This window comes from Ornithodoros turicata, chromosome 3 (assembly GCF_037126465.1).
Source record: "Ornithodoros turicata isolate Travis chromosome 3, ASM3712646v1, whole genome shotgun sequence".
Taxonomy (NCBI): Eukaryota; Metazoa; Arthropoda; class Arachnida; order Ixodida; family Argasidae; genus Ornithodoros; species Ornithodoros turicata.
In genome coordinates this window covers 69,959,233-69,974,996 of record NC_088203.1, presented here as the reverse complement: position 1 = coordinate 69,974,996, position 15,764 = coordinate 69,959,233, and the positions used below count along the sequence as shown (strand labels likewise).

At 43.0% G+C, this 15,764-nt stretch overlaps 1 protein-coding gene across 3 annotated transcripts in view; it reads left to right on the top strand.

The window, feature by feature from the left end:
• LOC135388584 (CREB-regulated transcription coactivator 1-like) overlaps window positions 1–15,764 on the top strand; it is an 80,864-nt gene that overhangs the window by 7,718 nt on the left and 57,382 nt on the right. For all 3 annotated transcript variants that reach the window (XM_064618208.1, XM_064618207.1, XM_064618206.1), the window contains exons 5-7: window positions 730–794; window positions 2,336–2,409; window positions 10,422–10,496. In XM_064618208.1, the coding sequence (XP_064474278.1) occupies window positions 730–794; window positions 2,336–2,409; window positions 10,422–10,496 (214 nt within the window). The remainder of the gene's footprint in view (window positions 1–729; window positions 795–2,335; window positions 2,410–10,421; window positions 10,497–15,764) is intronic.

Sequence of the window (15,764 nt, the reverse complement as noted above, 5' to 3'; positions counted from 1 at the left end):
CCACAGACCCTGCACTTTGTAGCCATGTGCTATTCCTGCTGTGTTCCAAAGTGCAAGAATGATTGGGCAAGAAAAAAACATGTCGGTGCCATGCATTTCGGGTGTACCATAGCTGGACAAATGCCAATGTTCGCTTGGGTCAGTCACAGTCCGTGCCTTCCTGTGGTATCATTCCCAGTGTGACATCACGCATGGAAAGTGTAACATGGCAACGCTCCTGAGTTTTGAATTGAAACTTCCACGTTTCTTACCAATAAGTCAGGAAATGTAGTAAAGAGTGCGCATTTTTGATACACCTTTGTATGATCTTTCAAAACATCACAGTGACTTTGAAGATTCATAATAGTACTAGAGGAGCTGGACTTCAAACCAGTGTTCTACAATTAGCTAATCATTCTTATCTAATTAATTTACCAGGCACAACGAAGAAAATGCTGGAAACTGTGATACATGGTTGCTGACAAGATTCTGTTGATTTCGTTCATGTGGGGCACACAGTCTTTTTCTTTTTTTAATCTTGGTGCATGTTATTTAGGACAACCTGTATAAAATTACTGATACTATGATAAACAAATTCGCAATCATAACTGGGCTCAAGTGGCCAGGCTTTTTATGGTGATATTTTTTCGGGTTTGGCCATTATGAATCATTTTGTACGTGCTGGTTTCGTGCGTGCTATTACAGTGTTGTGTTCCTGCGCTTGAGTGTTCTTCCTTTATTTCGAAGCAGACGGACGTTTCCCCATACGGGTCATCATTGTACCTGTCTCCTCCACCAGACAGCAGTTGGAGAAGGTGAGAAGATTTCTGGCCACATTGAAATCTCATACTAGTATTACAATTGGACGCAAAACACAGTGAATGCTTATGTGAATGCAAAAGCCTTTACTGTATTTACTCGCACATTGGATGCACTTCCAACTTGAGCACCAAAGTGCTGTTACTTTTTTGTTTCCCGCACATTAAAGGAGCACTGAGGCAACCCCCACATTCTTTTTCTTTTGTGCAGAGTGTTTTTCAACGAATAAAATCAGTTTCTATGAAAGAACGATGAGCGTAGATGACCTAGAAACTGAGCACGAGGGCTCTGTTCCACGCACCTTTAAAAAGTGGTTTTCCTCATGAAAAGAGCGTGTTGCAGAAGGACGGGATGTCGTGACGTATGCTACTCCCCTCACGTACAGTGACACATCTCAAGCATGTATAAGCGGCGTGTGAACTGTGAAGAAAAAACAAAGAAACAAGGCACGGAGCCTTCACTACGTCGCGAGCACATCGTGTATTCCGTCCGCGACTGCTTTCTCCGACCGTTTTTTGTAAATTCGATTGCGCAGTATAACGCACCACAGAGCGAAAATATTTTGCATGGTGACGCCTGGTGGACAGCTTGACAGACGAAGCAGGATTTCGAGCCATGTTAACTGTCATCTCATTGCTCCTTTAAACGCACCCCGATTTTAGTAGCATGAACGGATCATATCGCGCAGTCAAGGAGAAGGAGCACCTGACGCCAGAGTGACAAACAGTGAATGCGACGGTCAAAGAAGTATTTCGTCCATGATTGATTGAACGGAAGACAACTGAGTGTGGGAGAATCGTGACAGTGAGGGCCAGTCACAATACGAGGCAGAATAGCGATGTCCAATTTAGGAGAGATCACCTTGGAGGTCTCAGAATAAATCGCGACGATAAGGGACAATCGCGCCGTTCGATTCCGGGGAGATCGCTGCGGATATTGCGGGAGTTAAGTGTACTTTAACCGTTGAGTTCCAATTTTCTCCCGTGTATTGAATGCACCCCCCAATGGGGCTATGGTTTTGGGTAAAAAATGTGCATCTTATACGTGAGTAAATATGGTGTTTCCTTTGGAAAACATTTCCTAATTTTTCTTATAAACAATGACCAAGGCAGGGACATAGTGAGGGATATGCTTTTCTTAATGTGTTACAGCGCGCTTCTCATCCTGCTGGGATAAAACGAGGATGACCAGTATGCTGGAAAAAAAAAAAGTATTCCTTGGTATGCAAATATTTCCCAGATCAGGTTCTCCAGCAAAGATATGAGACCAGAGGCCTGATTTCGGAGATCTGATGCATCTGGCAAAATCTGGCATGCCGAGAAATGCGCAGTAATACATTACAAACCTTATTGTGCGTAACTCTGTACATGTGCATATTGAGCACCTGCATCAAAGACTCATGAATTATAGTGTACAAAGCTCTCCTTCTGAATGGGTGTAGCCGAGTTCTAAAAATTTACTGGTCGATACTTTCATGGCACCTGCATAATAGGTGTACCACACTTAACTCTGCGTTTAAAATGCTGAATTGTTTCAGGACAAACTCCGATTCCGCCATTCATCAGAGTACAACGAATCCTCAGGACACAAGTGGGCAGCGGAGAGGAACAGGTGAGGTCTTTTTGCTTTTGTTCACCTTCCTTCTCTTGAAAAATTAGTATGAGGTTTTCTAAGACAATGAGACTGTCGTGTCATGAAATAGAATACCGATCAATGGCCAAGGGTACTGTTTTGCGCCTAGGAGAATTCTATTTTCGGGATGATTTGTTGCCTCCTCATGGAACAGAATTAATTAATTTGCTTTCTCATTTATTTATTTATTTTTGTTTATTTAATTTAAATAATACAGCCAGTCCTTCTGAGCCGAAGCAAGGTGGTAGACGAGATACACAGAAACATGAATGACAGCACATGTACATCCCACGTAATTTTATGTACACATCAACTTAACTACAATAGCGCCATGCAACGTGAAGCACACTTTCAATATATAACTTTATGACATGTAGGGCACAAGTGAATGATGAGGTTAACATTTTCTCAAGTTTGTGGTAAAGCACAGGACGAGAAGAACACACGACAGACTCACGTCCTGTGTTCTTCTCGTCCTGTGCTTTACCTCAAACTCAAGAAAATGTTAACCTCATCAAGCCAACACTGGCTAGCCTGACTACTCCTGTTATGTTCATCAACAAAATGAGCAGTGAAACAAATAATTAGGGCCTGACTTTTTAGGGTTATACCTAGCTATGTTCAATATTTACCCCTCAGTTCAAATAAGCAGTAATAGGGTTTAACCTGATATTTGCCCGAAAACTGCTGGACCAGGGGGATCCGAAGTCATCACAACCAGTGATGGGCAATACTTGACGTACCAAGTACTCAAGTAATACTTTAAGTACAGTTCTGTGTACTTGTACTTTACTTTAAGTACATTTTAAATTGTGTACTTTGTACCGTACTTAAAGTACTTTCTTCCAAGTACTTTCCCATCAAGTACTCAAGTACCCAAATTTTGACTCCAGGCAAAAAATCACAAAAGAGTATCAAAAATGCAACCTACTAAAAGCGCTGAAATGCTAAATGCTTCTTGCCGTCATTTTAGCGCTTTTAGTGGGATGCAGTACCAAGAGTCCCAGTCTGACATATTACCAAAAAGGATTTTTGTGCTGTTAAAGAGCATATTTGTTGAAGCAAATTTATACTTGAGAGGCTTGAAATGTTGAAAAAGTATCAGAGCTTCTATGATTATGTCAAACGAATGGAATGCAAAGACACGCACACATTATGACACTGCTACCGGCAGCACAATGACTTGGTCAATTGTCATTTCAGTTCTCCCAATGCAGGGTTCTATGCTTTTTTATATTGTTTCCTTCATTGGCAATTAATAATCATTTGATATCACAATGTGTGATTGCGTGGCATGATGAACACTCTGAAAGACACACATGCTTTCATTTTTACATTTTACTTTTTTTTTATTGGTCACATGGATCACAGTCGTATAGAAATGACGGCTTACATTATGCTTCATCCATTTTTATTTTCTTCATATTCTTTTTTTAAACATGTTGTATTTCAAAAAGCAGCATGGGATGCCCAGAAATATATCATCTGCATTGGCTTGTACCTTTTTTTCCCGTGAAATTTCTTAGCCTGTTGTAGCAGAAGATTAGTACCGGAACACCACACTAGGCGGGTGATCTTGGATCAGTCAGGGTATAATACATAATCACAGCACAGCTGACTGATTACCTCTCTACATGTAACTGCAAATTACGTCATCTGATTAAGTTCATATTCACGGATTAGCACCTAACCTGGGACTTTATGGCTTTAGAGCATTTGTCAAGAATGGTCGATAAAGTTTTGCCAAAAAAGCAAAACACAGATACCAAACAGTGAAATGCAAAGTGATACAAATTAAATTTGCAATGTACCTGATCAATACTTGAAGTACTTTGGCTAGTACTTTTTACTTTACTTGAAGTACATTTGGAACTGGTACTTTGTACTGTAGTTGAAGTACTAATGACGCCAGGTACTTGATACTTTACTTTAAAGGGGCCGTAAACAGGCCACCAAACATTTCTGAAATAATGATACCCCATGAAAGAACGCAGCTCATAATACCCAAATATACATTTCGTTCGGCTCGTGCCAGCTCATTGACCCGAATAACTGCTTTCAAATATGAGTAACCAGCGAGCCTCTCTCCACCACGCATACGTCACATGGCTACGTAGCGTTTTGCCGTCCAATCCGGCGGCCCAGCTACGCTCATGACGTTTCAAATTACCAGCCAATAAACATACTTCGTTATCAGCTGTGAGTCGAAGCGCTCAGTTTGTTTGTATGAAACGACGTTTTGCGCTCCGTAGTTGCGAAATTCAACGTCATGACATCTTCAACGTCTCCGGCTGGCGCAAACGTCAACAGCTGGGCTGCTATCACATGACGCGATTCGAACCCGTATTCCTCCCAGTCACGACGTGACATGGCCAGCACGCTATCCACTGTACCACGCGAGCTGGTGACGCGATGCCGCGTGGATCAAACCAATGTACGGCAGCCCAGTTGTCGGAACCATGCGAAGATGACGAAGATGTTCCATCGCGCACCGACCTAAGATTCCGGAACTGTAGTCCCGGATATTCATTCGCGCAGGTGGTGTGCTGCGTGCTACTACCCAGAAAACGTAGTGCGCGTATGATGCCTAAATTAAACGCATTTCTTTCTCAGTTTGAGGCTGTAACTGTTTAGATTTTGAATAGAAGAGGATTCACGTTCATCTAGTCCAATTTCGCATTTGAAATAAAGTCGTACGTGGAACACTCAATCGTAATTGGTGGGGAAAGCGCTACGTCAAAATGACGTCAAGTTAGAGCGCGGGGCGGAGCTAAAATGCAAAAGAGTGCAGTGAATATTTCATCCGTATGCAAGCGCCTTTTGTTTTTAAGCGTTATTAATTGCAAGGAGTTTTCACTGACTAAGTTCCAATAATATAACACAAAGAAATGTGCACCTTTCATACCTGTTTCCCGCCCCTTTAAGTATAATTTTGAGGTACTTTGCCCATCACTGATCACAACTAACACAGAACTTTGGAAAGTGTGTTGTAAATGCATAATTATGCTCAAACAAACTGTCAAAACAGAGACCATGCTGCCTCTTATGTGCATGGACTAAATATTAATACGTACTCTGTGTCTACTGGTGTATCACATCTGTTATGCAGAGAAAACTGAAGATTTACGCCTGATTCAATCCAATTCAGCCAGAATTGGGTTGAATCAGGTACAGTTCAACCTGATTATACCTGAATTATTGAAGCAATATATAATCCAATATTTACCCTTTGATGTTGCTGAAAAATGTAAGCCTCGAAAGTCACGCCCTACAAATATTTCAGGAAAAGTATCATCGAAATATCAATGGAACTGTAGTTTAATACTTCCCACTGAGCTTACTTTGGTATCACTAAATACAAAATCTTGTCAGTTTACATTTATTATGCTTCAAATTATTGACATGCAGGTGCCTACTTTTAGGAAGTTATTGCGAGCACTGACACATTGTAGCATGTTGGGATTAAGTAACTGCCAAAGCAGCTCAGTTCTGAAAATGGTTCATTAACCTCCCTCGTTTATTTGCATTTTCATCTGTTTGACTCATTTACTTTCAGGAATTTGTGGTACGTATCTCTCATGGCTACTTTTGATTTCCTAACGATGATACTTAGTAATAATAAGCTGTACTGGCAACTAACAGACATAAATGTGCGGATGCATAAGACAGTAACGTGGATGCTGTTTGTTTGGTCATCCCTGTTTAGAAGACCATTTTACAGTTCTTCCGCATGCATAAAGCACAACTACCTAACAATAACAATGATCACCATTCGCGCAAGAGTTTATATACAGGAGTTCAACTTTCTTAAATTTGCACTTGTGGATAATAAAATATTTATGCATAAAATTTATTATCAGCATATTCCAGAAAAGCAGGTAGGTGAAATTCAGGTCAGGTAACTAGGAGGGTGGTTCCATAAGTTTCCGGCCCGACCAACTTTTAATAGTCATAGAGACGAAACAAGTGTATCACTGTTCGACATAGTCACCCTTAACTTCGATGCACTTTTGACGCCTTTCAACCAGCATTCTTATACCCTTGAAAAAATAGTCCGAAGTTTTGTCCACAAAATGCTGGAAAACTGCCTCTTGCACCTCACTATCGTTTTGAAATCTCCATCCTCTGAGATCCCTCGTCAAGTTTGAGAACAGGAAGTAGTCACTCGGTGCCAAGTCTGGACTGTAGGGGGGGGGGGGGATTTCTTCGAAGCCGCACTCCTTCAGTGCAGCCTTGGCAACAGAAGCCGTCTGGACAGGGGCATTGTCCTGGAGCAACCGGACACCTCGACTCAACCTGCCGCGCCTCTTTTCCTTGATGACGTCTCGCAGTCGGTGCAGGAGTGAAGCATAAGTCACATTCACTGTGGTGTTACTCCCTTTGAAGTCGATGAAGAGGATCCCGTGACAATCCCAAAATATTGCTGCCATTATCTTCTTTGTGGATTGTGTGACCTTGGCTTTTCTTGGAGGTGCTTCTCCTGGTTTGCGCCATTCCATCGACTCCTTTTTCGAAAGGGTATCATAGTAGAGCACCAAAGTCTCATCCCCTGTGACAGTTCACTTCAATATTTCTTCTTCAATCTCTTGACAGAGCTCCAAAAACTCTTTGGCACAGACGACGCGCTGTTGCTTTTGAACTGACGAGAGAAACTGTGGCACCCATCTCGCACTGACCTTTTTCATGTGAAGGCCCTCGCCGATGATGCGAAAAATGGTTGTTTTGGAAAGCCCCTGCCTTTCTCAGATTTCCTTCACCTTCAGACGCCTGTCGCTCAGCCTGTCGCTCCTCCTCGACAAGAGACAAATTTTCTTGTGTCACCACTTCCACTGGACGACCATCGCGTGGATCATCTTCAATAGACTCTCGCCCCAGTCGAAACTGCTTAGCCCAGTCTTTTACCGTTGTGTACGACGGAGAGGCATCCCTGTACACGTTTTCCAGTCGCGCTTTAATTTCTTTAGGCGAAAGTCCCTCTTTTGTCAAGAATTTTATCACAGTGCGGTACTCGATTTCTTCCATTTTAACTGAAGAGTGCACCCTGGCTGTTTGAAATGCCGCTCTCCAACCGACAAAAGTATGGAGAGGGTTGAGGGTGGTGCTCCGGCCCTCCAACAGATGGCGCCACGCGTCCTTAATCGCATTTTCAAATTCGCGCGCATTTTCTACCTCGGGCCGGAAACTTATGGAACCACCCTCGTAGGTTACCTTTTGCCAGTAGCTCCGCCAATACAATATTGTAGCGAAGCAAATAAACAAACACACAAGTTGTGGGAACCTCAGATTCTCCTGTCTTGTCAGATTGATGAGTTCTGTCAACAGTGAATTTTATCAGATGCTGAAAAAGAAAAAAAACAAAAACAGAAGAGTCATTACAGGTTCTATTTCTTTCCCTGTTTTTCTTTTTCTTTGTCATCTTGAAAATGGCGTTGGACTTCTCAATCTATTAGTAGGCCTTTGCTAATCAGTTTACATTTGTTCTGCTTTCATTTGCTACATCAGTGTGGATTTTGAGCACGTAATCTTTGGGTGACAGTTGTGTATTCTTTTTTTTATCACTGTGTGAATTCTCTAACAAACGAGTGGTAGATGCAGAGAGCATTATTATGTAATGTTTCCAAGTGAAAACTTTCCGAGTTGTTGTTGGAGAGGATGGCATAGACGCAGACCAGCCGGTGGAGGAGATTCACGAAGAACACAGCCTGGGCTTGGGTGGCAAACAAACAAGGCTCAAACCAGCCAAATGATTTATTCACCAATTAAGACATACACGCTAATACCGTATTTACTCGAATCTAACACGCACCTACCAAAACACGAAATTGATTCTAATGCACCCCTTAGTCTAACACGCATCATCCTTGAGGGTGCAAAAATATGCCGTAAACACGAGTGAAAAGCAAGATAACCAGCAACAATAGCATGTAGTCATCGCCAGAGTCATCACTCACTCTCAATACACCACGGCATGTCATCCTTTGTGCCGTTAAGCGTGTTCATAATGCAGCATTTGTTGAGAGTTCTTGTCTCCAAGATTCCCATGCTTCTATTGCCGTGATTCCCGTTTTCTCGCTTAAACGTAGCCTCGTAGTGGGCACCACTTGCTTCATCGTAGCTGATGGTAAAAAAACAGGAAGAGGAGCGGTCGAGGTCTCTATCTTTGGAGAGAACGGGGCATGGAGATCCCTATCTTCTGGAGATCTGCGGGACGCATGGTTTTGCTTCTCACCACAAGACGAACGGAGAGAATGGGGGAACAGAGATTGATGTCTTTGAGAGAACCACTGGGCGTGTGGTCCACCACGTGACCACGTGTGGTCAATAGTGTAGTTCTTGATTCTAACGTGCATCCTTTATCTTTGAAAAAAAAAAATGGAGGAAAGGTGTGCACTAGATTCGAGTAAATGCGGTATATGCCTAGCCCACAGGAACCCGCAAAAGACGCAGTTCTAAGAAAGGCACAAAAGGAAAAGTTTCTGCAAAAGCATGTGGCCAGCCCGAATCTACCAGATGCTTCAAGGACGGATGAACCGAAGCAGTAGTCTGGATTGCACAATGCCCACACGAAAGAATGGCGAGCGCTTCACTAAAAAATGGTTTCCGTGTGACCAGGTGTCGGGACAAGATGGAGGTTTCTTTCCAGAGTGGTTCACAATTTTTATGCAACTGTAGATGTGCTGCTAAGTTAGAATCTGGGTTGTTTTCACGCTGGCCCAGTCTTTCATTAATAAATAATACGCCGCGAAGTTTGGACAATGTAAACAAAACTGCATTTGAAGGGAACTGAATACACTACGTTCCTGGCATATGGGACAAAAGAAAGAGCTGTGTGAGATTCACCGCATTTGAATTGGCATTTCGAGAAGGAAATAAGATTGTCTAAATGAAAACCCTTACTAAAAACAAGTATAGATTACGCTGACTGGATTATGCCTTTAAATTGTGGGATACCTTGTGGAAATACGGTGCTACAATATTGTTCTTTAAATATGGGGGGGGGCCTTCTTTTTGAGCAAACTGTGTAATGTGGAATTAGAATTGATTATGAGCTGTTGCAAATAACCTGCATTCAACAATCTGCTACACTATTTTGACAACACACCCACTATGAAATCGCAACACAATTTCTTTGAAGTATGTTGCTCCGGGGAATTAACTACTATACTCTTCTTAGTTAACTTTGGGTGACAGCTCCTTGAAGGAAGAATAGGTTTACACTTGAATCTCCCATATTCCCAGCACAACCCGCTCTCAGTGCACAAGGGTACATCGAAAAACTGGATCTTTCTCTCTCAAGGAACTTCACAAAGTGAGCTCAGGGGCAGATGACGAGATTATTTGTTTCAAGCTCCCAAGTAGGATATCACTACTGCATACAATGATGATAATCATCAACATTGCGAGACACTATGGCTGAGCCTTCGGAACATGACTTCAAAAACATGCGTATGGCAGAATCAAGGACATTCAAATGTCTCTCCGATAGCAATGGTGCAAAAGATAGAATAGAAGAGGTAGAGAAGATACGGGTATTGAAGAAATAGAATTGAATGAAGATACCATCTTTGCACAAATTCCCATCAGTTGTGGTTACTGTTGATCGTAAATACAAGTCTAACAACCTCATAAGATTAGCTATGGCAAACCTGAATGTGATTGAAACCAAACTGAATTATTGGCTAGAAACCGCTGTGCGCTACTTCGAAGCCGGTTTTTTTTTTTTTTTTTTTTTTTTTTTTTTTTTTTTTTTTAAGGAATAGTTTAAGTCCTTCACATCAAGTGACATGAGAAAGGCTAAATATTGCTGGTTTGAGCTGTCGTCTGTGTCGTCCTTGTTTATTTGCTGCCCAAGCCCAGGCTGTGTTCTCTATTGATTACTTGTTGTCATGTTAAATGAAACAGTGGTAATGAGCATGTGTGTTAAATTATTGCTTGTGCATTTGCAACATGGATTTGTGTTTCTTCTCTTTGTGGTCTCAACATGTATGCAGACCCGGTGACTGCACGTGATTTTGACCAGTTTTACCGAGACGGAAAGCTGGATACCTTCGGGCAGGAGCAACTTGGTGCGTTTGCTTTGGCACTACAGATAAGATTGCTAATAGAGTGCTGGCTTTGCTTGATATATCCTGCTGCATGTTTTCATTGCATACAGATTTCATTGGCATTTTTGCTAGATTCAGCAAAGCTATTGGTTTTCATTGTTGAACTTTTCTTATCGTGCATGTCTAAGGAAAGTAACGACTCTTAATCGAAATGGGATTAACAAAATTGAATGCTACATCAGTATGAGATGATCACTGATGAGCACTGGAATTATAAAAAATAAGTGGAGGCAGCAGCCGCACTGGTGCAAACTTCATAGATTTTGTTCTTCATTCGTTAGAGTTGTTGATTCCAGACTTAGCAGACTGTGGGATTGAACTAAAGGGTAAATTCCTAGGAAACAAAAAGCAGGGATGTTTTGCTCTAGGCAAAGCAGTATTTTATAGACGGAAAGCATGACACATTTTGCAAGAAATGTGAGGGCAGCATTTGGCAATGAGCTGCAATGTTTGATAGACAAAAAGTAACTGTATGTTGCTTTACTGTTTATGCATGCAACTCGTGAGAGCTTATTTCAAGCATTCATTGCAGCCTTGTGTTACCTCTTTTGCATATTCTTGTACCACTCTCATTTGTGCTTGTGTATCTTCCTCTACACATGCAACTTTGCGTATCCAAGCAATGGCAGACCATGTAAAAATCATGCACTGCCATTGTTGCCATTAACGCTCACCTTCCAGTGATGCTGCGTTCTAAGAGGACATAATTTGGTAGTTGCAGGGAGCTTGTACACAGTTGTATCTAAAGAATACCTATAAAAGACATGACCCACAATGAAGGAGGTAGCACTGAACTTCGGAGATAATAATAATAATAATAATTGATAATTCAGGGCTTTACGTTGCGAGACAACTGCGACCATGAGCAACACCTCAGTGGTCGGGTCTGTGGATTAATTTTGCCCACCTGAGAGTTCTTTAACGTGCACCAAAATCTCTACACATGGCACAGCACATTTAACATCCCTCGCGGAAGATGGCGTGTCTGATCAACTTGTAGCCTTGCACCAAGTTGCCACCATCCTCGGCCAGGTTTGAACCCGCGATCTTGGGATCAGTAGGTGGACACACTACCAACTGAGCCACCGAGGGTAGTGAACTTTGGAGATGGAGAGCTAGTCATGCAGAATGAGGTATTTTATGCATGACCACAACAACAGTGTAAGAAGGACATACGAGGTGCTGACACTCCCTTCCCTTCCTAGGAGAGAGCAGATAATGTTTGGAATAACAAGGAGTGGCTCGTTTTGTGCCAATGTAGAGGGTCCCATTGAACGCACACACCTTGTCACAGCAGATTTTTGGCTGTGTGGCCAGTTGGTCTGTATCAAAGCTGTATTTTCATGGTGGTGCAGATATGTGACACTTGATCATGATGCCTGAAGCAGTAGTGAAGTGTGATGTACATGTAAACAGGCGGAGAGGGGGAGTGGCATGAAAGGAAAGGAAAAGGAAGCAAGGTCTGCCGGCTGAAGAATGGTGGCACATTTCACTTAATGTAAACAGGCTGTACATAAGTAAAGCATCCTGCAAGCACGTGGTCCCCCTGCTTGGTGCTCCTGCCTTGGTGAGCAAAGCTTAGAGTAAGCTCCCTATGTTGTTATAACTGGGGACAGCTGTTTGGTTCAAAATTCGAATTTGTTGTAGTATTGAAATTACATGCCTGGGATAGTGGTGTGGCACCACTCCAAGAGCTGATAAGAAGTTGCCAAGCCGTGCGTTCTGAGCATTTGCCTCATGTAACGATATACTCGTCATGTGCCAAAAACAATTAGCAGTGTATAATGTAAAAAACCCCGAGACTAGGGAACACGAAGGGACAGACACAAACACGAAGTCTCAAGTCTCTCTCTTATTGAGACTTCGTGTTTGTGTCTGTCCCTTCGTGTTCCCTAGTCTCGGGGTTTTTTACATTATGCATCATCTTCACCAGCTCGCTTGCTTCCTAGCCATTTTTTCATTGTCATATCCACATGCAAGCTTCGTCCCTCATACTGAACATCTGCTTCTTGGTTCTTCATCGTCTTCTAGTCTTCATACCCTACGTCTCCAAGCCTTGTTCACACTTTGTAAACTTGGTCACTGCATTGCTACCACCCAAGCTTGAGACTTCGTGTTTGTGTCTGTCCCTTCGTGTTCCCTAGTCTCGGGGTTTTTTACATTATGCATCATCTTCACCAGCTCGCTTGCTTCCTAGCCATTTTTTCATTAGCAGTGTGTTTTCTCTATTGAAATACTGACTTTAGATATCCTGCATTTGGATGAGAAACCCTTTGACTTTCCAACTGCTACTACATACCACCTGTTAACGCCATTGCAAATAACATTTTGTGCTAAAATTTTGGTATGTCGGAGGAGCATCAGATGATATTGTATGTTGCAGCCAGTCTATCCCGTGGTCGATCCGTATTTCTGACATTCTTCTGCAGATTCAAGGATACACACTGATTTACAACTGTATTGATAATTAAAACTCTTAAGGTGAAATGCTAAAACAAAAAGGACACCATGGATAATATTCACACTTGTACGTGCAGCTATCGTTTTAGAGCTTTTCATTCTGCATTATACCAGGTATTTCATGAAAGTCTCCCATCTGAATAATTCAGAAGGGGCTGGTGCTATTAAAGAACTTTCTGTTTGATAAACATCCATGAGACATCTTTTAAGAGCTGACTAGTAAGTGGCTCATTTGCATATGCCCATTAATTAAATAAAAATTGTAACTCTTAAGTTCTACTCCGGATACTTTTGGCACCTGTACCATAGCGATATGGAACTCCAGTGAAATATATTCCAGAAAAAAAATGCACAGATACTAAATGATCCTTTCAAGTAATTAATTGGTTTGCGCTCTCTTTTCAAAGAGGGCGCAAGTGAGGACTGAAGTCCTACATTGTCGAAAAAGTTTAGAAGTGCTTTTAGAGCAGAGCGTTGGTGGGCTGGATTTGACCATTGACCAAGCAATTTTGACATAGTGCGAAGGCGAGAGCCCAGCTGATTTAGAGACACTGAAAGTGCGGTTCTGAAAAGTTGGTAGTGCGGGCAATGGCGAAGGATGTGCTCTATATATCGTGTCGCGAGCGGGAACGCCACTGAGCTCGAAATGCCACATCGAGTCGCATCTGATGCATTAATGCAGCGTCTTGACAAGAGGTGTTTTGTGGCATCCAGAAAGCGTGCATTGGGTCAACTCTTGTATGCATAGCTGAGAGGAGTATGTCAGTTGTCAATTGGTGGGAAGCCAGGGCTGCCACTAGACGTCAAAGACTGGAACGACGGTTTCCTCTCAGCAGTGCAATATGCGTTCATCTCCTACGTGAAGAGTTCCTTCTGCAGCGCTGTCAGCCTGTTTTCTCCCCAGTACACCACAACGTGCTGGAATCCACTGGAGAACCAGCCTGTGTCCTGCTTCGTACACATGCTGGTAAGCCATTAACACATCTGTCACTAGGTGTGTGGACGAGCCTTGTATGTCTGTGTCAATAGCACACAGTGGAGATTTTGAGTCGGTGAACACTGTCCATTCTGCTGCAGATGAGGTTGGATGCGAAACGTATTGTCCTTGCACTACGTCTTCGGATGGTATTGCAAAGGCTGATGTAGACATGCCACTTCTTGAAGTGCCACCCTGTATACTGCTCCAGAAGTGGAAAATTTCTCTTCTACCAGAGCATAAAAATGGGCCTGAAGGACTTGTGGGGGGGGGGGGACTTGGTCTCTTTGTTCCCAAAGATCTGGAAGCCTCACGAAGATGGGTGGGACTAGGAGAGACCTAGCGACTTCTGGTGGTGTTACGTCCTTGGCTACAAAGCTAGCGAGGCTCGGACATGTCATCTGCGCTACTCGATAAAAGTCACTTTCAGGGCGGTATCAAATTTCAAATTTTTCCGAGGGGCAGGTGACGGCGATTGTGCGCACGCATGGTGGAGGAAGTGCTGAGCTGTTTCCGTTTCAGTGCTATTTCCCTAAATTGGCAGTTCTCCAGCTTCAGCCAGAACCTGCCGTGTCTCAGCTGTTCTTGGAATCCAAGGCAGTGATGAAGGCTATGAGCAAACAGGCTCTGAAGGGTATTTAACGACGTTGTGGAAATCCTGTGCAAGATTGGAAGACTGTAAAGCACAGTTGCCCTCACCAAAGCCGTGTGAACGGTTAGAAAGGAGTGCTGATCACAGCCCCATCCTAAGCCAGAAAGATGTTGAATTGCAGGAGCCAACGCTGCACTTTGGTTTCAAGGTGCTTAATGCGGCGAGCCCAGTGCAGGTCCGAATCCATGACCACACCAAGGAAGCAATGGGAACGTACAAGCTTGAGCTTCTTTGCACCAACCCAAAGAGGGAAATTTCTCATAGCCTTGTGGGTGAAAGGGAGCTCGATGCACTTTTCGAGAGTGCAATGTGTACCTAATCCCAAAAACGATTAAATACTCGATAAATTACTAAGTCTCGATGATGGTATCTTTCTGGAAGGTTTCTTAATGAGGTCCTTTAACTATGGTACAGGTGCCGAAAGTGTCTGAAGTAAAACTGAAAAGTTAGGGGTTTTATTTAATTAATGGACATATGAAGATGAGCCAATGAGTGGTCAACTGTTGGCCGATGTCTCCAGGATGTTTACCAAAAAGAAGGCTCTCCGATGACGTTAGCCGTTCCCAAATTATTCAGCTGGGGGATTTTCATGAAACACTCTGTACAATACATGAGGGATGCTCCATAGGACGTGGGCATTTCACTCCAATTTTGCCATAGCCATTCCACACAAACCGGGGAAGGACCGTTAGCAAACATTGTGCATGAAATCATGGCCCTATGTGAGATCCAAGCAAAAAAGACGGCCATTTCTGAATTACATTCAAACCATCTCCCATGGCGTAGTTGTTAGGATGACCGTTGTCCACGCAGAGACTGGGAGGTGATGCAGGTTCGAGTCCCCGCACCGGCTGTGCTGTCTGGGGTTTTCCTGCAGATTTTCCAGACGAATCTCTGCACAGTTCCCCTTGAAGTCGGCCCAGGATGCATTCTAACCCCCCCCCCCTGCCCCCACTCCTTCCTGCTCCATCTCTCCTGCTCTCTCCTGCTCCTGCTCTCTCCATCTGTCCACGTCTTTACGCCACTCATAGTCACAGTTGCTTCACGGTGCTAACGCAGAATTTAAAAAAAAATCAATCACCTTCAATTATTGAAGATCTAACAGACTAACGATCAAAGATGTAACAATAGGAACATTTGT